The sequence below is a fragment of the Bidens hawaiensis genome, unplaced genomic scaffold, assembly GCF_021521415.1.
Source record: "Bidens hawaiensis isolate Kalapana, Puna unplaced genomic scaffold, B.hawaiensis_p1.1 tig00029592_1, whole genome shotgun sequence".
In the NCBI taxonomy this organism is placed as follows: domain Eukaryota; kingdom Viridiplantae; phylum Streptophyta; class Magnoliopsida; order Asterales; family Asteraceae; genus Bidens; species Bidens hawaiensis.
This window is the reverse complement of record NW_027494894.1, coordinates 14556-41931: the sequence shown is the minus strand read 5'-3', so window position 1 is coordinate 41931 and position 27376 is coordinate 14556. Positions and strand designations below refer to the sequence as shown.

Below are 27376 nucleotides of genomic sequence, written 5' to 3'. Positions count from 1 at the left end.
AACATAAGAAAAATAGTTAATAATAACAACAAAATATAAATCAACAAATACTTATAACGCCTCATAATCGGAAATCAACAAATACGAACAAAAAATAACAGCAAACATTTATAAAAACAAGCCTAATAATAACAACAAATTGGTTCTCACTGTTTTTATGTAAAGAATAAAATGTATTTTATCCTAAAATTATATATATATATATATATATATATATATATATATATATATATATATATATATAGGGGTGGGATCAAGTGAAAACTTCTCTTATAGAGAAATAAAAACTATTTTTAACTTTCTTTTTTAATTCTTTTTGAAGTTTTTTTTCCCATTATTCTTATATGTTGTTATTGGTTCAAAAAAAAAAAAACCTTGTCGGTAATCTCGTCAATGTAGTGCGCATGTGTGATAGTGTACATTGTATATATGCAAAAGTGTTGTATTGCATAGAATACAACACTATTGCACATATTTGATACACACTATTGTATATATGCAATATAAGACTAATACGCACATCGAATACACATTAGTACGTATGTGTAAATACAACATTAACGTACGTGTGCACTACATCGACTTTTATTTTATTATTATTTTTTTTCCATATAATACAACACTACTGCACATATACAATACGCAAAAATTGAATATATGTCATTAAATACTATTAAACTTAAAAATACAATACACAGTAATACCTATGTGTAATACAACGGTATCGCACAGTAATACATATGTGCATTATAGCGGGTTTATTTTTATTTTTTTTATATTTTTCGAGCAAAGGGTAAGAAATTATAAGAATAATAGCAAAAACAAAATTTTGAAAATATTTTTTTATTTTTAATTAAAATTAATTTTATAGGAGTTTTTAAGTTTTCTCTCTAAAGATGAGTTTTCTCTTGATCCTCTCCCAATATATATATATATATATATATATATATATATGATTAGGTTTATTTCAGAAGTGTTTTTAGTGTAAGAAGTGCGAGAAATCATTATAACCAATCATAATTTTTCTTTTAATTTTATCTTTAATTTATGTTGAAGGGTATAGTTGTAATATCCACAAATGTGTGAATATGGTAAATATTAATTGTTGGAGGTTTCAAATAATATTTTATTTTTTATTTTCCTTAAACATTTGCAAGAGGTTAATGTATGTATTTTTCAAACATTTGCAAGTAATATTTTATTTTTTATTTTTATTTTTCTTATACATTTGAATATGGTAACTATTTTTTATTTGTTTTTAATTACTGTACGTGTTGTACGTATTCCTCATGTTAACATTAGTGTCCCACAATTCTTCAAATTAATGTTATATTACGAATAAGCACTACATATCATACATGACAACATACTATGTTTTACCTACACATCCCATAGACATGAGTTTGCCTTTTTTTAACATGTGTTTACCATAATGCTTCAAATATATTTTTATGAAACAAAATTTTACATCATCCTAATTACTTAGTTTCGTCAACTGCTTGTATTTATGTGTAGGTATGTACTCACGGATGCATGTACGTATGTAGGTATGTTTGTATGTAGGTACGTAGGTACGTGTAGGTATGTGTAGGTGTGTATGTAAGTACGTAGGTATGTAGATATGTGCATGTATGTATGTATGTACGTACGTACGTATGTAGGTATATATGTATGTATGTGGTATGTGTAGGTACGTACGTATGCATATATGTATGTATGTACGTTGGTTAATTATGTATGTAGGTTTTATATGTGTGTAGATATAACAACTGAAACGAGGCTAAAAATTGATTAAAATACCACCACAAAAACTATTACTTATAATGTAGCGCATGGTTAAATGTCTTAAATATTGAATATTTCTTGAATAAGAGCTCTTAATTACAAGATAATTGTGGTTACGATTTAATTAATTAAGGCGTATATGGTGGTAAGTGATAACGAAAAGAGATATTGAATTCTGATTTAATGATGCCAAAACACCAAATACATTTATACCCTTTTGAATTAAATACATGCTGTAATAATGTCTAATTAATTACTAATATGTCATTTGTATTGTACACCATTTATTAAACACAATCAATGGTTCAGATCTATTTCTCGCACTTCTCACCCTAAAATCATTTCTCGCGTATATATATATGTGTGTGTGTGTGTGGTTGAGTTAAATGAAGAAATCATATTAGTGTGAGAAATCCTTTAAACCAATCACAGTTTTCTTTTCTTTTTGTGTTTTAATTAATGAAAAGGGCATAATGGTAAAGACTGAAATTATTTTATTTTGGTAAGTATTAATTTGTTTGAAGGTTTCAAATTATTCTTTATTAAATATATTTAGTTGTTATTTAGATCTAAAAAACATTTATTTAATTTATAGAAATCGTATATAACATAACATTAAATCAAAAAATCTTACTAATATATTAAAGCAAGATGATTCTCTCCACATATCATTATTCTAGTCTATCCACATAGGATTTCATGTAATCACATTTCCATATCAATAATTTCCACATATTCACAATTATTTTTAATCCACTAAATTAAAATCAGCATTCTAATTTAATTCTACAATTAAATCTATTTATTCAAATTAATGCAATTAACTCCATGATTAAGTCTATTTATTCCAATTAATAACCACCTTATCAAATGTATGTCTTTCTTTTTAAGTTTCTGTTTCATTTAAATCTATTTATTCAAATTAATGCAATTAACTCCATGATTAAGTCTATTTATTCCAATTAATAACCACCTTGCCAGTGATTTAATTTACTCTTGAGGAAAGAAGAAGAGCCGATGAATGATGATCAAACCGAATGTTCTTTAAGTTTTATTTATTTATTTATTAAGAAATGACATGAAAAATTCTATAAAAATATAGATATCTCTGAAAATTATTTATTAAAAACACTCTAAAAGAAAAAAAAAACGTTTTTTAGAACAATTAGGAACATTTAAAAAAATTAAATAAAGTTGTTTACAAAGAGATTTTCGGAAACTTAATGTGATACAGTTTAAAGCTGGTATGTATTTGTAAACTTAGTTTTCAATTACTATTACAAAATCTTTTACTAATATGTGTTTGTTATTTTTTTCAGGTCTAATGGTTTATTTATGTTATATTATTTCTTATTCATTGCATTGTTTATTTATAGAGTATTTTCTTTTTATGTTATAGACATAGTTTAACATCTTTTGTAACATCTGAGGTTTCAAAACTTATGTCAAATATTTGTGTTGACTGGATGCGTAGTTTATATTTTATATTGTTTGTTGAAATATTTTTCACCCGTGTTTATACTATACCAATTGTGAAAGAACATTGTTCTTCATATTTACTCTTTTATTAATATATTATTTGGTTTGTTATTTTATTTTAAAAAACAAATTGTATACATTATTTGCTTAAGATCTCCATTTATTTTTTTATAATTATTCAACCGTATTTTTATTCTTTTATTAATGCGTTGTTTGTTAGTTTTATAATCTTTAAAACATTACAAATACTTCAAACGATTCGAATTATTATTAGTTTTCTGAAATAAATTAGAATAACTATTTTTAAGAGGTTAAAAAGAGTTTTTTGAAGGACAATATCGTTGTTCCCGTGACTGGGTCGTGTCAAATAACGAAATCAAAATTAACATTATTACTCACGTTGGAAAAAGGAAGTGTATTGTTTACAAGTTTAAGGTTTTTAATTTTATTTTCATCCTATAATCATTTTGTTTCTTATTTACATACTATTCCTACATAATCAATAACCATGATAATATTCTGTGTAGGTAACTAGCATTCCAGCTGACAATTCCCTCGTTATCACGTAACTAATCTTGTATCCCACAATGCCATCCACCATTTTTTCTGCAAATCTCTAAAAACGCAAATTTTTCTTTCGGCTATTTATATAAAAGAAAATACAAATATTATAACATGATACAAACCATACAATGCCATCCTACACATCCTACACAACAGAGATAATACATATACATTGCACAAAACAGAACCATCCTACATTACGCATAAACATGGTTACATAAGCATGAATATGGTTGTGTAGTGTATTCATTACATTACCCTACACTACATTACACAACCATATTCACTATTAATGTATTCATAATATGCATAGCCTTACACAAACAACTTATGTTGTGTAACCTTACACTAAAACACAAGTACGTCTAATATGTGACTATACACTACACAACCCTACACAACCATAGTCATGCTTATGTAACCATACTCTATGTATAACCCTACAAAACATACACAATCCTACTACAAATCCAACATTAGCATACACATCCTAAACATCCTATAACCCACACACATACAATTATGCTACAAGATAGAATAAATAAATAAACCCTTCCATATTTTTATAATCACCACTGTAACATGTAAAATTTTTCGTATTTATATTATAGGTACTTCTTACACATTTTTATACATAATATTTCAACATATGATTTATCCTACATTATTGTATAGTTGTTCTTACACTGATGTAGTTGATAATAAAAATAAAAATAAAAATAAAAATTTTTTATTACCAAATATAAAATATATATTAAATTGACCATACTTCTCTTTATATTCAATATAGAATGAACCTTTAAAAAAGTAATGACAATTGTTGAATCACTTGCAGCTTTTAAAGATATCTTTCCATATTTGTTCTTTAGAAATTTTTAATTGTGAGATGATGAACCTATGATTCCGTAAAATGTGGGATCTATTATTAATTGCAAGTTTCAAAGCTATGTTTAGAAAGAAAAATACTAAAACACCCTTATGTATTAAAATACATTAAAATATGATCCTATTAATTACAATAATGCCATAATCAATGTAGGCCTTTAATCAATATATTTAATAGTCAAGATTTATTTCTCATACTTTTCACTCTAATTTCATTTATCAACTGAACCGTCCCATATATATATATATATATATATATATATATATATATATATATATATATATATATATATATATATATATTTAACACTAACATTGTTAACATATTCTTTTAAGGAGCTAAATGCTTTCATAAACGCGTACAGATAGCTACCACATGAGATTTCTATATATTATTTAAAAACACTCGATATTCTCTTAAACTATGTAAACATCTTTATCAACCCATAGAGTTTCATATCATCATCACGTTTTACATTTATTTTTAATAATAAAATTCTTTTTATAATTGAAATCATCTTTTTTCGTATTAGTTTAAATATTTAAGGTAGTAAAATATATTTTGAAAATTAATATAAAACCAAAAGATTAAACAACTTAAGGGGCTACTTGGTAGCCTTTTAATGGCCATTAAGAGATTATCTCTTAATGGTTCATAACCTTTTAATGGTTAAAAGGTAACCTTAAGTCTGAATGGTTAAGAGGCTATCTCTTAATGGTTACCTCTTAATTAATCATTCAGATTTAAGACTACCTCTTATTCTCTTAACCATTAAGAGGTTATGAGTCATTAAGAGGTAGCCTCTTAATGACCATTAAGAGGCTACCAAACAGCCTCTTACATTGTTGCTGAATGGGATAAAGACTTATTCAGATCTAAATGAACCAAGTAGCCCTAATTAAAAAACAAAAAAAAATTAAACATTCAATAATTAATATATATTTTTTGTATAAAATCAAATTATTTATACACATTTTTAATATAAAAAATATGTATTTGCTATTTTACATGATTATTGTAATTTAAAATAATATAATAATAAATATGCCACACAAGCTTTTAATGCATTTAAATAAAAAAGAAAAAAATTACATACTTTGTACTCCAACAAACCATGTCTGTACCAGGGATGTACCGGGCGTTCGTTTGGCAAAAGTTCTTTATAAATGAACTGGACATGAACAAACAAATTTTGTTCGGTAAACTTAACGAAAGAACACGGGCAAACCCACGTTTGTCCAATAGTGTTCATGAACGTCCGGTAACGTCCACTTGGTAATGCCGTTAAGGTTTATACCTTTTTCAAATTAATATGTAATCGTTTATATTCGTTTGTTCATTAGAGTCATTTATGTATGTTTGTCCATTAATGTTCATTAGTGTCTGTTAGTGCTCGTTAATTTGTCCATTAGTGTCCACTAGTGTCCGTGTGTTCGTTTGTCCACTAGGGTCCATTAGGTCCGTTAGTGTTTGTTTGTCAATTAGCGTTCGTTTACAATATTAACAAACAGACACGAACAAATTCAATTCCTTAATGAACGGATCGGACACGAACACGAATTTTCGTTAGGAAGAATTTTCGTGAACCGTCTGTTTGCCCGGAAAAAAGCTTAGCGGACGAACACGGATAAGGTCTAGCTAGTCTGGTTCGGTCCGTTTACAACCCTAATTTCAGCATCTCGATTGATGTGTGTCCATTGCAAGTAGGAGTCTAACAACTCAGCCAAATAAAGACATAAAGTGTGTTCATGTAGGACTAGACCACATGATAGAAGCTTTTGTTTTCTTAACGTCTCAAGTTCAAAAAAAAAAAAACCAAAGTGCATGAGCCTTCTGTTAAACGGTTACCACTCAAAACAACCCTAGTTAAGTTTCTTTGGTGTCATGTCCATATCAATGCTTAGCAACTATAGTACTATAATAGTCATCATGCACATGCTATTCTAATAAAGTCACCTGGATAATTATTTGTTACTTAAACTTGGGCCAATTATAGTCTTGTAGAACTTTGGAGTTTAGAATGTGACTTATAATCTTTTTGAAAACATTTTTAGGTTAGATTTTTAATTCACAATCTTCTTTATATTAAATACTTAAGAGTAAACGTATACATATTTTCTTTTGATCCGTCAATAGACATATCTTTTAAGCTGGTGGCCGACCATATTGATATATGGTCAATCTAAAATTCATCTATCTTTAACATATAGCAAAAATATAAAAGGCATATGAAATACATAGCTAATAATACAAATGTAAAGAAATGTTAGAAAATACATAAGCAAATTGCACATTAAACTGGCTTTTTTTTGTAAAAAAAATGTGAATTCAATGTGTTACTGCCTTGTTAGTTGTTAAGGTTCAGGCGTGACATAATTTTTGTATTCGTGCCGACATGCCTTGTCCAAGATCACGACATATGTCTCTCCTCCCCTCTCTCCACAATCTTTTGAGTGGCGCCCCTTCTCAGTGGCTTCTCCCCTTCATCTCTACCCACATTCGATATCAGACAAGCATTCTCAACGAATCTGTCACACCGTCGTATTGAATGTGCTCTTAGTTTTTTTTCGTGTTGTCTATCTCAACAACCAAATATATTAAGACCACTACAAATAATTTATAAAGATATTATTATTTTTAAACAGCCAAATATATTATTTACAACTCACACTATGAGATCTCACTCTATGAGATATCAAATCTTGAGCACCATTTTAAAAGTAACCACCTTTGTTGTTATTTGTCATCAATTGGCATACAGTGAGAAAACTTATTATTCAAAAATCTGAAATTAATTCATTGACTTTGAGAGAATCCATAACATGCAACCAATCTGATTCTACTGAGAGTCCAAACCCGCAAACCCTTTTCTTCAAAATCATTGTTAGACTAAACTCATTTATCAAGATTGTGATACAATATGATCATTCAATATGGAAATAATCATAACATAACAAATTAACAACAGAGAAAAATCGGGGGAGAGAAACGCTGTCTTCCCTGGCGACCACTTCCACGAGCCACCCACCCGCAACTATCCTCTTCCATCTCCTTTCCCCTAAATCCAACCACAAACCCTTGATTCCCAAGACCTCATTTTTTTAAGATGTTTTTATAAAATTTGTTTATCAAAATAAGTGTTTTAATCATTTCTTAGTTCTAACTCCAAATCGGGTCCTCCTATTTACACCCAACTTTTTTTTTTTTGGAACGACCAACTAAGTAACGCTGGGTACTTCGTACGCGGCCCCCAATGGCTAAAGGTAGCCCGAGTCGGCCACGAGTCCGGACGGACGAAGCCCCTAGCGGTCCACCTATTGTGGGATTCCCCGGATAAAACCCAACCCCCATGCTCGCCAAACGGCACGACAGCGAGGAGCTGGTAAAACCGGGTGAGATCAAGACTCGAACCCTTGCAAGACAGGGTCATCCCTCATATCTCCCAACCTTACCCTATTTGTACCAAGTTATTGCCATTAATTAATTTTATATTTTTGTTACTCCTTTAAAAGTTTAAAAAAAATAAAGTTTTGTACAAAAACGATTATGGCGTTTCGATATATATACTGTTAGCTACGTTTTGGTATAAATTTTATAAAAAATGGAACCATTTCTATTATAATGCGCTAGAACGAATTGTAAAACTTTATATTCGACATGACTCCGTTTTTTTTTTTACTAATTTATACCAAAAGGTAGATAGAGTAAGCACATCATAACACAATGTTCACTTTTTTTTAATATAAAACATAATATATTCAAATTTATAAAACAAAAACAAAAATCTAAATTAATTAATTTACATAAGTTGGTGCAAATGGTAAAAAAATGGGTGTAAATAGAATCACCCCTCCAAATATTATTGAATAACTCCTGTTCATTAAATATTTATTAACTGAATTATTTTGTTAACTATTCTTATAATTAACTTTTCTAATATTTTTGTAACTTACTAAATAAAAAAATAAATTAGGATCAAGCGAGACTGGAAAGTAACTTGTTTGTTTGAAAATCCTAGAATGAGTCTTTAGTTTAAAATAGCTAGGGTTCGTCATTTTTATTTTAACAACTATAAATACAAAAGGGTTTTGCGCGGGCAAGTAATATTGGTGTCACCTTTTATTCAAAGAAATAAAAGTTCAAATCTTATAGTGGGGCATTAGTTTATTAGGAGGATTTAATATGTGTAGTATGTGTAGTTTAGAATTGGATAAAAGAAAAAATTCTAGAAAGATATCACCTAAAAATGGAAATCAAAATGGAACTTAAAACATTGATAAACTTGAAACCGAAGAGTTCCAGCCTATTGGCCAAACTTTCTTGTTTGCTATCTATTACAATCAAATACAAACATGTGTTTATATCCTTAAATCCAATTCATTAGGGATTCAATATCCAATCAACCTCTTAGTCAACCTGTCAATGATACTTCGTCACACGTTCGAGAATCCATTTAAGATGTTCGTTATATTTGAATGGTTGCTCTAATGGTACTAGGTGCCCCGCATCCTTTATCCACTCCAACGATGTTTTGTCTCCCAATTGCCTATGGTAAATTAGTAAAACATAGTTGATATATTAGACTTATAGTGTTTTCGATCATAACATAATGAGTCATAAAATTGTAACGATTTAAACACATGGCAAATGAATTAGCTAATCTATTTATTTCTTTTTACAAAAAACAAAAAAATAAAAAACGTAACTTACGTTTTCATGGTCATAGCAAGGTCTAGATTGAAGATTTTGTCATCATCGCCCCACACCATATGTATCTCCTGTAGAAGAAAATAACAATTCTGTCTTTAAGTAAAATCATAATAGTATTTTTTGTCCTGTGAGTTTATAGCCATGATGCATGTTTTGAAGTGAATTTATAACATGAGATAATATTATTTATTTATTAAGATAATAAATATTTAGCTACCTGTGGGAGTGTGGGGTAGGTGGTACAAGAGGTTGAATCTTCATCAGATACCACCAATTCCTCTAATAGTTCATTTCTTTCCTTTCTGTTACCAAACGTAGTCTACAAATAATATACAAGACAACATCATTAGGTTACTAGATATGAACTAATTATCATTTTGTACAGAAAAACAATCATACATAGTTTTTTCTTTTTTTTTTAACCTTTTTATAATATGCAAGAAATGAATCAAACATTAAAACCTTTACCTCAAGAAGATCTCTATAAATGAAATCAGGAAGCCAGGGGACCTTATGAAAACCAATGGAATACATCACCTTCAACCCTTCTAACGTCTTGGGCATCAAAAGATCCGACCAACTCGATAAACCTAATCGCTTATACGAGTCACGACTAATGGATTCAGTCATCTCTATGACGGTCCCAGACACCACCATAGACTTGACCAAGTTAGGGTACAACTTAGCCATCTTGAACCCAACCATCCCTCCATAACTTAACCCCACCAGCGTCACCTGTAAAATATTTAAAACCTCGTAAGTGAAGAAACACTAAGTGACCCGGGACAGATTACGGATAATCTGGGGGTTAAGTAATGTTTCCCACGAGGATGAGGTCCAGCAGAGAAGGTTATTCTTCAGGTGACCTGCAAAACAGACACCGTAAGCTCGTCACTGAGAAGGGGGGGGGGGGTTCCTCCTTGTGACCACCCTGCGGCGTGAGAATCAGACTAGATTGCTTTGAATATAAGTGTATATTGAGAGATTGCTAAATAAGATAAGATAAGATAATGAGATATCAGATGATGTCCTTACCATTCCAAGGAGTTGGAGTATTTATAGCCGAAGGTAGGTTTCCTAGAAGGTACAGCCGGCTGAATAGTATTCCTGTTCTACCAACAGTGGGCTACGCACAAGCCATGCTGGTTGGTGGATAGGCTGCGGCCGACAGTGACAAGGTCGGCTGTATACTGTTCCTTTACTGCCGGCTATGCACTGTTCCACCAACTGTAGGCTGCGCACGTCCCACAGTAAGGGTTGGTGAGTAGGCAGCGGCTAATAGTGACAAACAGTGCTAGAGGGTGCACCTCCTCGTACTGTTGTCGGTGAGCTGTCACCCTGTGATTGGTTCATGGGCGTCTGGCCAGATCGTCTGTTTTACCCATACCTTGGTAGGTATAGTACAAAAGATCTTCCAGAAGCATACGGACTGGCTCATTTGGGCGGGAGTATTCCCGCCTTGCTCATTCCTTCAGGTGACTACTGAAGTAGCAAGAGTTAGTGCCTTGTGCGTGTAGCCTTGCTATCAGTGCGGGTAGCCTTCCCTGATGGCTTGTATCCGCAGCTGCGGGGACAGGCGGAGTACTTCACCATTGGGAGGCTTTTCCTGCGGGAACAGCTTGCGTACTGCGCGTAAGGACGTCACGTCTCTGAGCATGGTGGGTCCTGCGGATCCAGTTGGTTTCTGCGCAGACGTCTCTCTTCAAGGTGAGTCCTGCGGGTTCAACTGGGCTCTGCTGGGACCTACCTCTTCAGTAAGGTATTATATATTACTAATAAACGATAGGGTAAGATTAAAATGAAAACCTACTTGAGTTGTGAAAACTCACGAAAACCCTATGTAACATAGTTTTTTTTTGTTACATGTAATATATGTTGTAACATTTAATACAAAACATCGAAACATAAAAAAAAAATGTTTTGCTATTTTTTAACATTTTTTTACTAATTTTTATATATGTTTTCAGGATATAGAAAAAGTTATATTTATATTTACATTTCTTATTCACTTTAATTGTGGACCATAAGATTTAAACATTAATTAAAAACATGTGGTTGAGAATAAGTTTCTAGAGTTTTCCTAACTCAAGTGGGTTTTCATTTTATACTTAGCCTAAACGATATATATATGCCTATATATAGGAGTACAATACAGATAAACAGTTAAATACAAGGAAATAATATTATAATCAAATATAACCTTCTCCACTTTTAGTTTCTCCAACCCTTTGGCCACAAACTCGGCTTGAAAACTCGCGGACCGCTCTTTTCTATAGGTGATTGAGCCACCAAAGAACAAGAAGTCAGGCACGTACACCGAGTATTCACGACTCAAAGCGAAAACTTGTAGAAACCATGTGAAAATACCGTCCATGGCGAAAGAGTGAAGGAGTAATACTGCAGGTTTGGTGGGTGGTGCATACACGATATTGTGGTCTTTTTTGGTTACCGTTTGCTTTGGAACCCATATCTTCATCAAGGTTCCGGGCTCTATTTCAATGGTTTGTGGGGTTAATCCGGCTAGCTTCACGAGTCCATGAAGCAAATGCGTTAGCACCACAATTGCGTATCCCATTTGATTATTTGTTTTGAATCTGGCCTTGGTAAACTCATGTGTTTAAAACGTGTATATATATTTATAAGCGGGCTCACGTACTAAAGCTTCTTTATGTACAGTGAGATATGTACATGTGTATATAGTACCTAAAGGGATGTTTATAACTAAAAAATAATACACATTTATTTTTATTATTATAAGTTATATATATATATAATTACGCATATCGATGTTTAAAAAAAGAAAAATTCTTAAAATGACCCAATTATTAAAAGTGGTTTCAAATATGTCTATCTTAATTCAAGTTTCTAGGTTTGTCTCTAAGCTATCTTGTCGTTGACGACCTGTTAGATTATCGAAATGACGAGTTAATTATCCCATGGTAACGTGTCGTGGCCTACTTGTTTTAACTACTAGCGCGTCGTGATCTATCTGTTTTAACTACTAACGTGTCGTGGCCTATTTATGCTAGTCTCACATCATCACATTTGTGCCTCTAAAACTATATGCAAGGGGCAGGAATTGAACATTATCACATGAAACAACAAATCTCTCTCTTACCATTTCACCACAAGCTCAACCAGAAGCTCAATGACTTATTATTATATGTATTAAAAGGGAGACTTTCTCTCCCACACAAAACCACTATTCCTTTTCCTATACGATTTTTTATTATTTTATTGATTACAAGATTGATATAAAGTATATATTGTATTTTATCTTTTTATTAGTTTAGTTTTACTTTATTATTTGTTATCTATATTTATATATGTTTATCTTTCAAAAATACTATAGAGATCCACTGTCATATGATTTTGATTCTTTTTATTTTACTTAATGTTTTAACTAATTATAGTATTTAATAAATTATATTTTTAAAACTACTATCGAGCCGGGGGTCTCATCGGAAGCAGCCTCTCTATCCCTATGGGATAGAGGTAAGGCTGTCTACATCTTACCCTCCTCAGACCTTACCATAGCATTGCTATTGGTGGGATATACTGAGTACGATGATGATGATGATTTTTAAACCTTAAATTTGAGCAATTGTCGGCTTTACATGTATTATTAGTCAGTTAAACGTTTTCTTAAACTTTGCTTAAATATTTATTATAGTTGGTTTATATAATGATCGAAACTTTTTCATATTTAAATCCATCTGTTTTATATCCATGTTTCAACATTTGGTACCGCGTCTTTAAAATATATTTTTTTGCCTGACTAATTTATGTTTAAAAATTTGTGCCGATACCGCCTATACTAAACGAGTTTGCGTCGATTCGCAATTCGTGCTGTTTTTTTTTTGTTCAAACATGTCATAATTTGTTGTATTTCGGTATTGATGGGTTTATTTCTTTTGTTTAGTTCCGATGTCATAATACGATATAAGCTGATTTCGCATTGACACGCAACACGTTCATGGATTTGACGTTTTTATGTATGTTTTTAAATCTGTTTAATGGTCCCGTTGCGAAGCACGGGTCCTAAATCCTATTTATAGTTTAAATAGAAGTCTATAAATTGATATACGTTTAAAAATGATAAAAAAGAAAAATGTCCAACACTGATTGGTTATCTATTTGTGTCCTTTACTTCTTTTAATATACTTTTCAGATGTGGTAAATTGGTAAATTAGTATGATTCGGCTTTCGCTTGCTGCCCTCCTGTTATTGACTTTTATTCGAGGGAGAATTATCTAAAAAGTAGCAGCCTTTTAACGCGGCAGACGATAAGGAATGTGAAAATCAATAATACAGTATTTTAAAATTAATTAAGTTGCTTTCTGTTCAAAAAAATCATTGACTTTCTCAAAGGATTAACCAGAATCACAATCAAAACATAAAATATATGAGAGTAGTAATGATGCATTCATTGTAATTACAAGACAGATGTAGAATCATTATTTGATTCTATAATTTAAAATAAATACACTCGTAAAATATTAGGGCATTGTGGTTGGGTGGGTTCACGTCCAGTTTAACAAGAAAACGCCTCTAATCCACTACAGGATGGGGCATTTTGAGCAAAATTGGGCGCCAGCATTTGTTTGGGCAGCTTGCTTTTCACGAAATTTTAGAGCATTGTGATTGGGTGCATTCCGCGTCCATTTTAAAAGAAAATGCATCTAATTCGCTACGGGTGGGGCATTTTAGACACAACTGAGCTCCACCATTTACTGTTTGGGCAGTTTGCTTTTCATTTTTCATAAAATGTTTTTTTGCTTTTGTTTTTGTTTTTTTTATGTTTTATTTGGTACATTAAATTAGTATAACCATACAAATATGAAAAAAATATATATATATGAAGTCGAGTGAGTACCTGCACGATTGCTATGAAAGTATTGGAGAAGAGCAAATAAAATCCATTTTGTTTAATTTGATCAAAGGTATGATAGTCACAGGGCCGGCTCTAACGCCCTGAAGGCCTAAAACTAACTAAAATGTTAAGACATTTTTCTTTGCTTTTCTTTATGCGTATATCGTTAAAGAGTATACAAGAATTATAGAATATGGATAATATGCAGTGATAATAGATATGAAACAATCCTCTTTAACTAATTTTAAAATAACTCTAATTTCAAAATTTTATAACACATAACTCCTGTTTAAAATGGAGGCCCAGAGACCTGAAGGCTAAAGCCATTGCTTTATTTAGATTACCCACGAGACGACCCTGGATAGTCATCATGATGATAATGCATTTCTTTTTTGTTGCTGACAATGATATATACTTATAAAAATAAATGTTAGAATACAAAGCAATTGGGATAGTGGCTCGTGTAACATACGGACGAAAAATAATAAATTTGTTAGATAAATTTAACATTTAAACTTATAATTTTTAACCTTGAAAAACATAAATTTTATAAGTTAGATACCTAACAATTTGTATGTAATGAATTTTTTAAATTATAAGTATTACAAAACAAATATTCATATTTTATCATTTGTCATTGACACTAAAATCTACTATTGATAACTTTAAATCATAAAATAATATTGAAAATACCATTTACATGTGCATGTATATTATAAACCATCCAAGTTAATAACCATTTTTTTTGGTAATAAAATTACATCTCCAAATATCTATATTACTTAAAAATATCATACAACATTTCCAAAAACTTAAAAACTAAAGAAACCTTTGAAATCGGAAAATCCACTGTTTGAAAACGTTAGCTTGAATTCGATTCCACCTGTATTTAACAAAACTTAAAAATTAACTGGTGACAAACTTTATTTGAAATACAAAAAAAACTTAATGCTTGATTAAAAAACAAGTCAGCAATATCATGGATAATATATACGGAAAATAAAATAAGGAATCATCTAAAAATGTGGAATATTATATTTTCTAATAATTACTATACACTATTGAAAATCTTGTTATAATGTAAAAGATTGACTTTGAAAATTTTTGCAATATTTTTAATGTAAATATTTGAAATATTCTTTTTTTATTGTTTTTTAAAATAAAACGTTAGTTAATTATCATTATTAAAAATATCAATTAAATATTTTAACTTTGAATTCTTGTGAATAAAAAAATAGTTTAAATTGTAAAAAGAAATACTATTTAGAAAATTGAATGATAAAAGTCAATTAAGTGATTATTAAATTTAATTAATAATGAATTAGGTGGAAATATTATAATATTAATAGATTGTGTGGCATTCTATATGGACAAGTTAATATTGTGCCATGTGAACAATATGTAGTTAGATGGATATCTAAAACGGAATATATCAATAAGTTTTAGCTCAATTAACATTCAAAGGGATGTGAAGATTTGGTATGAGTCTCAAGTTCGAATCCAATTCCAATCGAGTTTTACCTAGGGGCGGAAATTCCTGACACGACCTGAATTTGACATGAAAAAATATAGGCTTTGGGTCGGTTGACACAACCAGTTTTTTTAAACAGGTCAACCCGTACCCGACTCGCTTAAAAAACGGGTCAACCGGAAACCAACCCGGTAAAAACTGCTAACCCATTTAAGAATTTTAGAGAAGTCAATATTTTAATTTTAGAGATAAGAATTGCTAAATTCTAAAGTTAAATAATTCAATTTTTAATTTTTCTTATATCTTCGCTACCGGTATGGTGTCGGTTGTTTTCTTATCATGATTTGTAATGGATAACAATTTGTTGGTTATGGATGGTATGTGTGTTGTATAGAGATTGACAAGTGTAGGGCATGGGTCACGATTATATTAAACAATATTAATAAACAATAAAGGATACTCTCTTTTATAAATTTGGGAATTCGTAGTACATATATACAAATATGATTCATACCGAGTACCTTAACTTGTGCTCAAATAGCCAATTCTTGAACATCCTTCAACGAGTTAGAGTCGGACTGGAGTCGTGATGGACTGGAACCGCGCTCACATTGTTTAGCTTGTGTTGACTAAAACCCGAGCATCACCTTTGAGTCATATCTTCCTTCATTTGGTGAACCCGTCTTGATCATATGAAGCCATCTGTAGCTTCCTATTTGCAAGACTGAACCAACTGTGGTTCTCGGTTGTGGCTGCGGATTTCTGTTAAACAGAAGTCTCTTAAAACAGATTTCGGGCTACCTCCGCGAGCCCGTCTGTTTCAAGGGTACAACAGCCGAAGCAGTATGTACTGCCGGGATTACCATGGCACCCGAACCATATTTGTAACAGGAGTTTGGGATCATAAAAGTTGGAAACGAACCGAACTAATGTCGGTGACCGATCGAGTTTTTGGTGTATATACCGTGACGGGTCGGGTTCTCGGTGTTAGTGATCGATCCGGATTTTTCAGTGGTGACCAAATGCTGCTCGAAGCTTACTATATATAGCAAGTTGTCATCATGAGTCAGCATGACATATTTCACGCATAGAAGAAGCCATATGACACTTGGCTCATGACATGACATGTGTCCTATGACTTATCAACTAGTTTGACATGTGTCTGACGACTCACCACACACATCGACACTTGGCAATAATCATGACACTTGTTACATGACCCGGTCGAACCACACAAAATACTAAGGCGGCTCTCAAGCGTTCTACCAATATGGGACAAACTCATTTCCTTTTTTACCAATGTTCAAGTTCTCAACTACATATTTTAGAATATCGATGTCGCATTCATCTCTACTCTTTGTTCGAAATTTCCAACAATATTAATTATTGTCCCAAATTTCCAACAATCCCCCACATGAATGGAAATTGATCCGTACACTCATGTTTCAAATAAAGTTAGCGGTTGAGCGTTGCAGGATAGGCAGCGTTAGCCTTGAACCTTCCTTTATGAAACATAATTAGTCTCCTAGTGGTTAGTAGACGTGGTGTCCTTGAACCAATCCCCTTTTGATGTAGACGTTATTATATTTCATACAACACTCTTCCTGGTCTGGTTAACCCCTCATTGTCGTGTTCGTTCTTGGTCATCGAACACTAGTCTGGTTCTGCGAGAGCTCTAGGATTTGCGCCCTCCCACAAATTCATTCGAAACGACCACACCTCTCTTTCACATACGTGATTTGATTCTCAAATCATTATGGTTACCATGATCCACTTATCATCAACCATCACATAGTTGATTTGACCTTCAAATCATTAAAAGCATAAAGGTTATCATGATCGCCATATCATTAATCATATGTTATGCTTAGCCTCCCATTTGTCACTGACTGTCTTTGGAATGGACTAGGATGCTTATTTAAACACCCTTTGTAATTTAGGAGGATATAGATATTAGCTTATGTGGCAACTTGTACATAAGCAATGCCCCCCCATAGTGACCACCCTTAGTTCATGAAGTTAGGTTGTCCTATTGAACCTAGATCATGGGATCTCCAATCTCATAGGTTAGGTTTTCCTTTGCACTCACTTTCTTTATGGACTTTAGTCTCATTCCACAACTCCATCTTTCATCAACCCTCAGGTTGTTGGATCCAAAATCATTATCTATGACTTCGTCAAGTCAATACTAGATAATTGCACCATTAAGATGAGTTGTTATGATGTGTTCTTAACCTCCAAGCCTGTTATCATCTTCTAAGACTATAACCTTTAGATTCACCCTGAATCCTGTTATAACGATCGTCTTTTGAAGAACACAGTTTTCGTTTTTAGGCAAACACATCTCCATTATGCCAATATCAGACATCTAGCTAGATTCTGATTTCAACCAATTGGCATGAAGCGAATAGGATGACAAATATGAGCACTTTTGGTTTTTATTTGCTTCAAACTTGAAAGTATATGATACTTTACAAATTACAAACTTCACATATACACATATTAAAGTTTTTGTACCTGCACATGTTTGCTTTACTTACTATACAGTCTATACGTGCTTAACCTTCACCTATTTAATGACTAAACAATCGGGTAGATTTTGTCATCACATATGAAATTAAATCTTCACGCTATATCATAATGCCAGGTTACAAGATGCATCATCTTATTAACATAAGAATATGGGCAGCAAATACACTTTCGTATGCAACAAAACCCATTCTTACACAGATTCGGATGAACGCAACAAAAGACTGAAGCGGTTAATGACATTGAACTAACAAAGGTCAAGAAATATTTGGTGAAGGCAATTAAAGCCACATTTTGTAAAGCGAAAACATTGAAAGCTCAAGTGCTCAACAACGTACTCTTTTGGTGAAGGCATATAGGCAATATCCTCAAGAACTCTTTTAGTGAACTACGACCGCAGCAAATCCACGTTTTGTAAATAAGAAAATAGATGGCTCTATTCAAAGGTGCTTTAATTTCTGACAAAATGCAGTCCACTGAACTTTGTTAATCGGCTATCAGCATTGGGTTGGTTTATGTGTTTCAGATGACGGTATTCTACTTACAACATCTTTTGCAATCAGTCGCCCTCCAACAAACTGATCTGTGCCCGCTTGCTCTATGGTTAATCAAAATGCTTTCGTCCCTGCCGCAACGCTGAGGGGCCTAAATACTAGTTTAGTTAAATTAAGAACCAATTTCATCATAATTTCATTGCTGAACATATTATGCATTTCAATGTAGTTGGGCTAAAGCTAAACTAACTTAGTGGTTTATATTTAAAATTAGGGCAGCCCGGTATCTAGAACAAAAGCCCACAACAATATTCAAGACTTGATTGAAACTAAAAGAGACAACGAGGGCAGAGACCAAGGAGTTTGCTCGTTGAAACTTTAGTTAATTAATTATTATGAAAAATTTGACCAAGGAGTTTCTATACTTTTGCACTTTGTTTCAGAATTTTGATAAGGTTGCTCAAAAACAGGCTATTTTAAAAAATAACCAAGTAGGTAGCTAGGCGACGTTCTCAGTTTGCTGCTTCCCTTTTCAGTTTTCCCAACAACTATAAAAGTCGGCTCGTGAGCTGACCCGAACTCGGCTCGTTTATAAAATGACTTGAACCCGAACCCACATTTTGTGTTTGTGTGTGTGTGTGTATATGATGTTTGCGATGCTGTTTAATAAACGAGCCTGAGCCTGAGCCTGATGTGTGTATATAAAATAAAAATGGTTTGAACGAGCCGAACCCGAGCCATGGTTGGTTTGGCTCGTGACTTGGCTCGACTCGTGGTTCGGTTTGTGTGAAAAATAACAAAACTATATATATACTTTTAAACAAACTAGTTGGCTCCCTAGCCAACTCGGACTCAACTCGTTTATAAGTGAGTTGAATCATATAATCTTTTTGTATTGTATATTTTATAACTTTTTAGGAATTGATCTAATTGTGGATTCTACTGTTGTATGTTATGGCGGGTGTCATGCCCTGGGGCTATGGCGGCAATGGTGCCAACGATGCGCCACCTCCCGGGGTTTAGGGTGAGGTCATCATGAGGAGGACCGTTAGTTTTATACTCTTATTATAATTTATTTATTTGTTCATTTATCATAAATATGTATGAGGACCGTTAGTTTTAATTATCTTCGTAGTTGTCCCGACACCAAAAAGTAAGAGGAAATGCAAAAAATAAAAAATTGACGCAAGCGCTGTAGAAAAAAATTGGGGTTAGGGGGGGGGGGGGTGCTTTGTCTCTCATTTTTGATTGAAAAAACACGCTTCACCCAATTGGTGAGGTTGATGATATGTTCATTGTTCACTCACGAAGTGAGTTATTATAGTGAAGGAACATAGATTTTGACAAAGAATATTCTTGGACATATGTTTTTGAAGCAGAAAAGAATGTCTTGAACGAGCTTACGAGCATATTCGTGTAAATGATTTAATAATTTAAGTATTAATTTGTTATATGTTCTTCAGTTCATTATTTGTTTTTTACTAAATTAATTTTTTTTAATTAATTCCTAGCAACGCTTCAATTTTGAAGAGATTGAGCAGGATTATCAAAGTGCTCATTTGAAGAGTGGTATTGAATCGGTCGATACAACCTAATACTTATACTATTAATTGGCATGTTGTGTATTCTTTATTATACTTGAAATTTGTAGTTAAAATGAGTTTAGAACTTGCTGCTTGATAAAAGATTGATTCTTTTTTGTTTCATGTTTTATCAATTTTGTGTAGTTAAACATAAGTTTGAACTAGGCCCATTTCTTATCGTGTATTGGGGATTTTCTTGGCCCAAATCTTGTTAGTTAAGACTTAAGAGTTGTAGGTATTTATAAACTAAGTTTGGACTTTGGGATTATAACTTATAAAAGTTTCTTGATTTTAAAGGCGCAATCTTTGCATTCGGTTTATAATATCAACTTTTAACTGTTAATGGTATGCTGTGTAAAGGATGAAGTAGTACATGAACCCAGTCTCAAGAAGAAGAAGATTTGAATGAAACCGAAGAACTCAAAGAACTAAAAGGAACCGGCTAGAATTGCAGAACTTTAGATCTTGAGATAGATGGCGATTTGGGTCCCGGTCATTCATCATTTAAATCCGAATCTGAATCAGAATTTGATGCTTTTCAAAAGGGTGGCGGTGTCCGGTGGGGAAGATGAGAGAAAGAAAGAAAGAAGAGCTTGCAATATGTTAATAACATCAAACCACATGGTTGCAAAATACAGGGGTATAATGGTCTTTTCACACAAGTCAATGTTTGACTTAACGGAGGGCTCCGATTGCAAAAATAGTGCATATCACCGGGGTGATATTTGCAAAACAACCACCAGATGATGTAATCCTGTAAAATGGTGTTGACCAAAAGGGTGTTTTTTGCACTTTAACTCTTAAGTAAAAGAAATACTCATGATCTAGTTTGATCACAAAACGGATTGTTAAAGGGCTGTTTTTTGAGCCTAATCATTTCCAACCCCGGCCCTCTACCTCCCTTTCCCTGATCTTATGTGACTGATTGTATCTTCCTAACATAAATAACTTAATTAATAGATTGTTCGAAACTGTATACTTTCAGGTAAATTGATACATATTAAATTGTTAAATAAAATGTTCGCTCTATATTATATAATTTAACTAGTTGCTTAAAACCCGTGCGTTGCGGTGGGAAGTCAGTCAGTATCAGTCAAACCCGCGTTGTGGCAGGGACGTGGCATGAACCCGATCGATATAGGTTTGATTCGTTACGGTATTGGTTCGTAGAATTTAAAAAATTTGCAAGCATTAAAAATTAATATCCATGCATCTATATACAAATGTGCATCAAACCAATTAAAACCAACTACATAAACATAGTGAATGGAGGTGTACAAACTGTTATGCACAATATACAACTACCAAAGCAACAACTTACAAGAAATTGTATATTTATAAATGTATTATAAAATTGTTTGATGACAAATATATATGTTAATAAAAAGGGTTACTTCCCAAACTAGCCTATTTTGCTTAAAAAATTTCAATAATAGCCAAGGTTTAAAAAAGCCATCAAAATAGCCTATTTTTTCCGCAGGATCTGATGGAATTTTAACACCGACCGACAAAATTTTTGGACCGTTAAAATCGCACCACGTGTCAACACATTAATGAATCCAACGAAATTTCTTAAAAAACTGTCAGATCCGACGGAATTTTAGTGGGCCCAACAGAATTCCCTCTCAAATCCTAAACCTTCATCTCCATTTTTTTTATTTCTCCACAAAATCAAGCAAACCAATAGTGGAAATCGCTTAGTTTTTCGAAAAAACATAACCATATTATTTAATTTCACTCTAGAACTCAAAATCAAAAATCCCCGAATTGAAAAATCTAGGGTTCGTCAAACATATTAAACAGCCGGACCCGACGGAAACATGAACTGAACCGTCATATCCAACTTTTTATTATTACGTCAGTTTGTTTCATTAATCCGTCGAACAAAACGGTAATTATATACTGTCCAGTCCGACGGAATAGTATGATTGGTGGCGCGTCCTGATATGGTCATTAATCCGTCGGATCAGAAACGGTTTCATCAAATCCGACATAATTTTTAGGCTAGTTTAGGTATTTTGTTTGATCTTAGGCTATTTTTGAAAACAATGGTCAAAATATACTATTTTAGGAATTTTCCCTAATAAAAACCATCTTATAAAAACTATTCATTACATGTTATTTCGACATGTTATTTCACTTTCTCATTAAATGGTGGTTATATTCCCGAACAAAAAAATGGGACCTTGGCCATCTAATTCTTTCGAGCTACCATTTTCAAAACAAGAGAGGTATTCATATATCTTTTTAACCGTCATATATATATATATATATATATATATATATATATATAACACCATATATCTCTATTTTCTTTTATCAAAGATTCAAAAGAATTAATAAAATGGTTAATGTATTTGCCGTGTTAACCCCTCTCCTTCACGTACTCATGAAGCTAGTGGGATTAACCCCACAAATAATAGAAATAGAGCCTGGAACCTTGATGCATGTTTGGGTTCCAAAACAAACAGTCACCAAAAAGGACCATAATATCGTGTACGTTCCTCCTACCAAGCCTGCAGTACTATTCCTCCACGCATTCGCAATGGACGGAATTTTCACATGGTTTCTACAAGTTCTAGCATTGACCCGGGAATACTCGGTCTACGTGCCTGACCTCTTGTTCTTTTGTGGCTCAATCACTGATAGAAACGAGAGGTCTGCGAGTTTTCAAGCAGAGTTTGTGGCTAAGGGCTTAGGAAAACTGAAAGTGGACAAGGTGACACTAGTGGGGTTAAGTTATGGAGGGATAGTTGGGTTCAAGATGGCTGAGTTGTACCCCGAGTTGGTCAAGTCTATAGTGGTGTCCGCAACCGTTATAGAGTTGACAGAGTCCATTAGCCTTAACTTCTTTAAGCAATTTGGTTTAACAAGGAGGTCGGACCTTTTGATGCCCAAAACGGTGGAGGAGGTGAAGATATTGTTCTCATTTGGCTTTCATAGGTTCCTGTGGCTTCCTGATTTCGTTTATCGACACTTTCTTGAGGTGAGCGAACTAACTGTTTAAAATACTGGTTAAGGGGGTGTGAGACTTGGCACAACAGCATCTATAGGTCACGGGTTCGAATCCATTTCTAAGAGCCAATAGCATTGCTGCTGAGTGAGGCTGATTTACGTCTCACACGATGGGCCTGGGAGAGTCTAGCGTGAGCAAGTTTGCGTGCCCATAACTACACGTTTTTTGGCACATTATATTTACTTATTAAGTAATATCTAAAAAGAATATTATATTGTAACAAACATATATAATCATATTTTCCTTTATGCATGTCATTGGCAGATGATGTACACTAACAGAAAGGAGAGAGATGAACTATTAGAGGATTTGGTCATTTCCGACAAAGATGCAACCTCTCACATACGAGCTACTCGATCACAGGTAACAGAAATTTTATCTTGTTAATGTGTGCAAGATAACTAGATAAGGTATGTCTATGAAGCTAATTAAAGTTACCCAAAGTTATTTTTAATATATAGATATTATATGAAAACAATATTAATGCTTACCAATATTTTAATACTGCTAAAATTCTTTGAAAAAACCATTTTGAATATATATAAAGTGTGTTTATGTATATATACTTGTGTGCATGTATATCCTTCACTTGTGATCTAGTGGTAGGATGCTTAGGTTCTCCAGTGGAGACCAAAATTAGTTCCTACTTGTGTCACTTTTTGTGTATTATGACAATGAAGGATTTGAGCTAGGTCTTGTGAGGTTGTCAATTTGAATTTCGAGCCCACCCGGGTTTTCATCACATCGTGTGTTACGCCGAAGACATCTGCTTTTGTGGTGGCATAACGATTATCAAGTGGTAAGTGGCGGTATGGTTTTTCGCGGCTGAGGGAACGCCCAAAGTGAAACTCTGAAGCCAACGCGGACCCGGTTAATTAAGACAACATAATCTGACCACAGTGGGGCTATGTGGCTCTCCAAAATTGAAGAGTGTAGTAGCCTAGCACACAAAAAAGTCATCGTTAAAAAAAACTTGTGTGTATGTATACACACATGATTCTTACCCAAAAGTTCTCAAAGAAAAAAAAACATTTTGATTATATACATATACTCACACAATTGTGCTTCTAACTTGATATTTTCATAGAAAATATATATGGTGTGGGGTGATCAAGACAAGATCTTCGATCTCGACTATGCTATGACCATGAAAGCGTAAGTCAAGCCCGTCGTTGTAGAGATAAAAATAGATCAATTATAATGAGTTGCATGTGTCAATTCATTACAGTTCTCGTGTATAACCGTTGAAGTTGTGAACGTTTCAATACTCTGATATCGTAATTATGTTTTACCACAGGCAGCTGGGTGATAAAGCATCATTGGAGGTGGTAAAAAATGCAGGGCACCTAGTACCATTAGAGCAACCATTCAATTATAACAAATGTCTTAAATGTATTCTTGAACATATGACGAAGTATCCTTGACTTGTTGATTAATCAGTTAATTATGTATTCCTAAACGGTGAATCTTAGGGAGTGTATGTTTGTATTTCGATTTCAAAAATGTGAAGCTGAAGTTCGATTTTGGTGCAAGTTTAGAATAATTTGTTTTCATGCTTCTACACGTTTAACTTTTTTAAGGAAAAAGTCCAATATTTATTAGTTTTAACAAATTATTCATGTGAAACGATAATAAGGGCTTAATTAACTACCAATCTTAATCTACCACAACTTATTCATAAACACATAATATGTTATAGGAGTCCGATCTATCACCTTATAATATATATCATGCATATATAAACTAGATGGTTTTGATTTACTATATAAGTCAACGCACAAACTTAGTTTTTGCAATTATAGAGTTTTGGCATAGGCCATGTGAAAACTATTGCGTGCGAGAACTTGGTCTCGTCAGATTCTAGTAGTATGCGAAAACTGTTAAAGCGAGAAGTATGTCATGCGAAAACTAATATAAGCAAGAACTTGGTAAAAGCGAGAATTGTAATGAGTTTTCACATGTGATATTTATTTTTGATATTTAGACCTTGTACGGTTGTTCAAGGAATCAAGGGTTCAGTTCGCGCATAGTTTTACCAGTAGTGAAGCGTTAGTTGACTAGGTGAGTACTAAATCCCCTTTTTATATCTTTTTTTGAGTAATGTGCATACTTGAAAGTAGAGATGGGCAAATAAACCGGTTAACTGAACCGACCCGAAAATTGAACGGAAACCGAACCGGTTTGAAACCGATTATGTAAAAACCGGTTTGGAACTGATTTAAACCATTGGTTCGGAACCAGTTTTTAGTTTGCTCCACCAAAACCGGTTCCAAACCGGTTAACTGAACTGAAACCGGGCAAAAGCCGGTCAAACTCGAACCGAAACTGATCATAACCCGAACCAAAACCAATCGTAACTTGGTCAAGAAACCGGTTTCAACCCGAACCGAAACCGATTATAAACCGGCTTTCACTTTTGTTGACCAAAACGAACCGGTTTCAACCCAAACCGGTTTTGAGTTTTAAAACGGTTTGTGCACCTCTACTTGAAAGAGTTAGTATAAAGTTAATGTTAGTAAGTTTATGTGTTAAAGCAATCAGTCTAATTGTCACTTTAGGCCCCTCGTACATACACCTAGTTTAGACCCTTGTATAGTTGTATGGGTATAGTTAGGGCCTTGTATGGGCCCAGTTTTGGTTGCGTCGTTGTGATGTGTATCGGCAATTGCAATTGTAAACGTGAATAACTATGGTCATGTCATGACCAGTATGTAGTGGTACAGATAGATTTATTGATCGGCTTTAGACACATTTGCAACGTTTAAATATTTTGTGATACTAATGTGTTGTCTATAATTTTATTTTTATAATATCTGTAAGTGAAAGAGTAAGAGTGGTAAAGCTAGAACCCACTCAACGGGTCATCTAGGCTAAAGACGACATCCATGTTGAACTTTGTTCGCCTTAGTTAAATTTTGAGACAAGTTTATTGTGCTTTGGCAAGTTTGACTTTGTAAAAAATTATTTTTTCAATGTATTCGTATTTTGTTTGAAGTTTAAGAACTATTTTGTATGTGTAATTCCAACCTAAGAGATACCCTGAATTCAAGTGTTTCAAACCAGTAAGGTACAGACTTAGCAAGGTGCTGAGATGTGGAAATGGTTAATAATCACGTCTATAATCTAATTTATACATTTTCATCTACTCTTGATATGCAAAGGATAATTCGAAGAGGCCGGTTTAAATAGGTTTTTAAAACATTGGTTCTACCCACCAAACTTGTCGTATCTCTCCTTCACTCCTTCGCTACGGACGGTATTTTCACATGGTTTACTGTAACATCCGTCAAAATTTCGTGTGAAATTTTAACTTTTAAAAGTTGAAGGACAAAACTGTAAACATAAGATACGGTTGTTCTAGGATATAAAAATAGTGCATTTCAGTTAAACGATTGCTTAGAAGAAAAAAAGACCGTTCGAAGTTGTCAGATACTTAATTGAGCGATTATATTTTATTATATCATCATCTAAATATTTTAGATGCTAAAATAATATATATTTAGAAAATATATATCATGGGAGAGAGAATTGCTAGAAAATATCTATTCTTCTAGAAACATGTGAAGCACAAATGTTAAGCTTTAAGACCATGTGTAGTGAGCCGTGTGAAGCACAAACATTAAGCTCTAGAAACATGTGAAGCACAAATGTTAAGCTCTAAGACCATGTTAGTGGATTTGCCCTAGGTATTGTGACTTGGCACCATGCTAAGCTCTACATTAAACTGTATACTTGTTTTAAAGAAAGTCTGAATATGTTTTTGAGTCAGTCAAAGATTCCGTAGCACATAGCTGATGTACTTTTAAAAATAACGTACTTTTAAAAACTATTTTATATTTTACGAAAAATCAGTAAGGTTAGGCCAGAGAGGAAGAAGAATGGTGATGGATAATCGTTAGATGTTATCTGATAGCTTAGATGCTTGAAATAAAAATATACTACGTAAAGTATGTATTAAATTAAAGGAATGCTTTGTAATAAAGGGT

General features: G+C 32.9%; 2 protein-coding genes across 2 annotated transcripts; one reads left to right on the top strand and one right to left on the bottom strand.

Moving 5' to 3' along the window:
• Window positions 1-9063: 9063 nt before the first annotated feature.
• LOC143579043 (uncharacterized) lies at window positions 9064-12014 on the bottom strand. Its single transcript, XM_077062455.1, has 5 exons — window positions 11625-12014; window positions 9893-10159; window positions 9642-9743; window positions 9425-9492; window positions 9064-9260 (listed from the first exon to the last, which is right to left on the bottom strand). The coding sequence occupies exons 1-5, from the start codon at window positions 11997-11999 to the stop codon at window positions 9134-9136; spliced, it is 939 nt and encodes a 312-aa protein (XP_076918570.1). The 5' UTR covers window positions 12000-12014; the 3' UTR covers window positions 9064-9133.
• Window positions 12015-22701: 10687 nt separating this feature from the next.
• Window positions 22702-24990, top strand: LOC143579042 (uncharacterized). The gene is made up of 4 exons (XM_077062454.1): window positions 22702-23360; window positions 23655-23753; window positions 24478-24545; window positions 24688-24990. The coding sequence occupies exons 1-4, from the start codon at window positions 22719-22721 to the stop codon at window positions 24812-24814; spliced, it is 936 nt and encodes a 311-aa protein (XP_076918569.1). The 5' UTR covers window positions 22702-22718; the 3' UTR covers window positions 24815-24990.
• The last annotated feature ends 2386 nt before the right edge of the window (window positions 24991-27376 follow it).

What these genes read in the sequence shown, in the direction of transcription:
- LOC143579043 (XM_077062455.1), bottom strand. Translation starts at nt 11,999, where the DNA reads ATGGGATACGCAATTGTGGTGCTAACGCATTTGCTTCATGGACTCGTG. An exon ending in AGAAACTAAAAGTGGAGAAG is followed by an intron (nt 10,160 to 11,624) that starts GTTATATTTGAT and finishes AATATTTTACAG; the next exon opens with GTGACGCTGGTGGGGTTAAG. An exon ending in CCTACCCCACACTCCCACAG is followed by an intron (nt 9,493 to 9,641) that starts GTAGCTAAATAT and finishes TTTCTTCTACAG; the next exon opens with GAGATACATATGGTGTGGGG.
- LOC143579042 (XM_077062454.1), top strand. Translation starts at nt 22,719, where the DNA reads ATGGTTAATGTATTTGCCGTGTTAACCCCTCTCCTTCACGTACTCATG. An exon ending in TTTATCGACACTTTCTTGAG is followed by an intron (nt 23,361 to 23,654) that starts GTGAGCGAACTA and finishes TGTCATTGGCAG; the next exon opens with ATGATGTACACTAACAGAAA. An exon ending in TATGCTATGACCATGAAAGC is followed by an intron (nt 24,546 to 24,687) that starts GTAAGTCAAGCC and finishes GTTTTACCACAG; the next exon opens with GCAGCTGGGTGATAAAGCAT.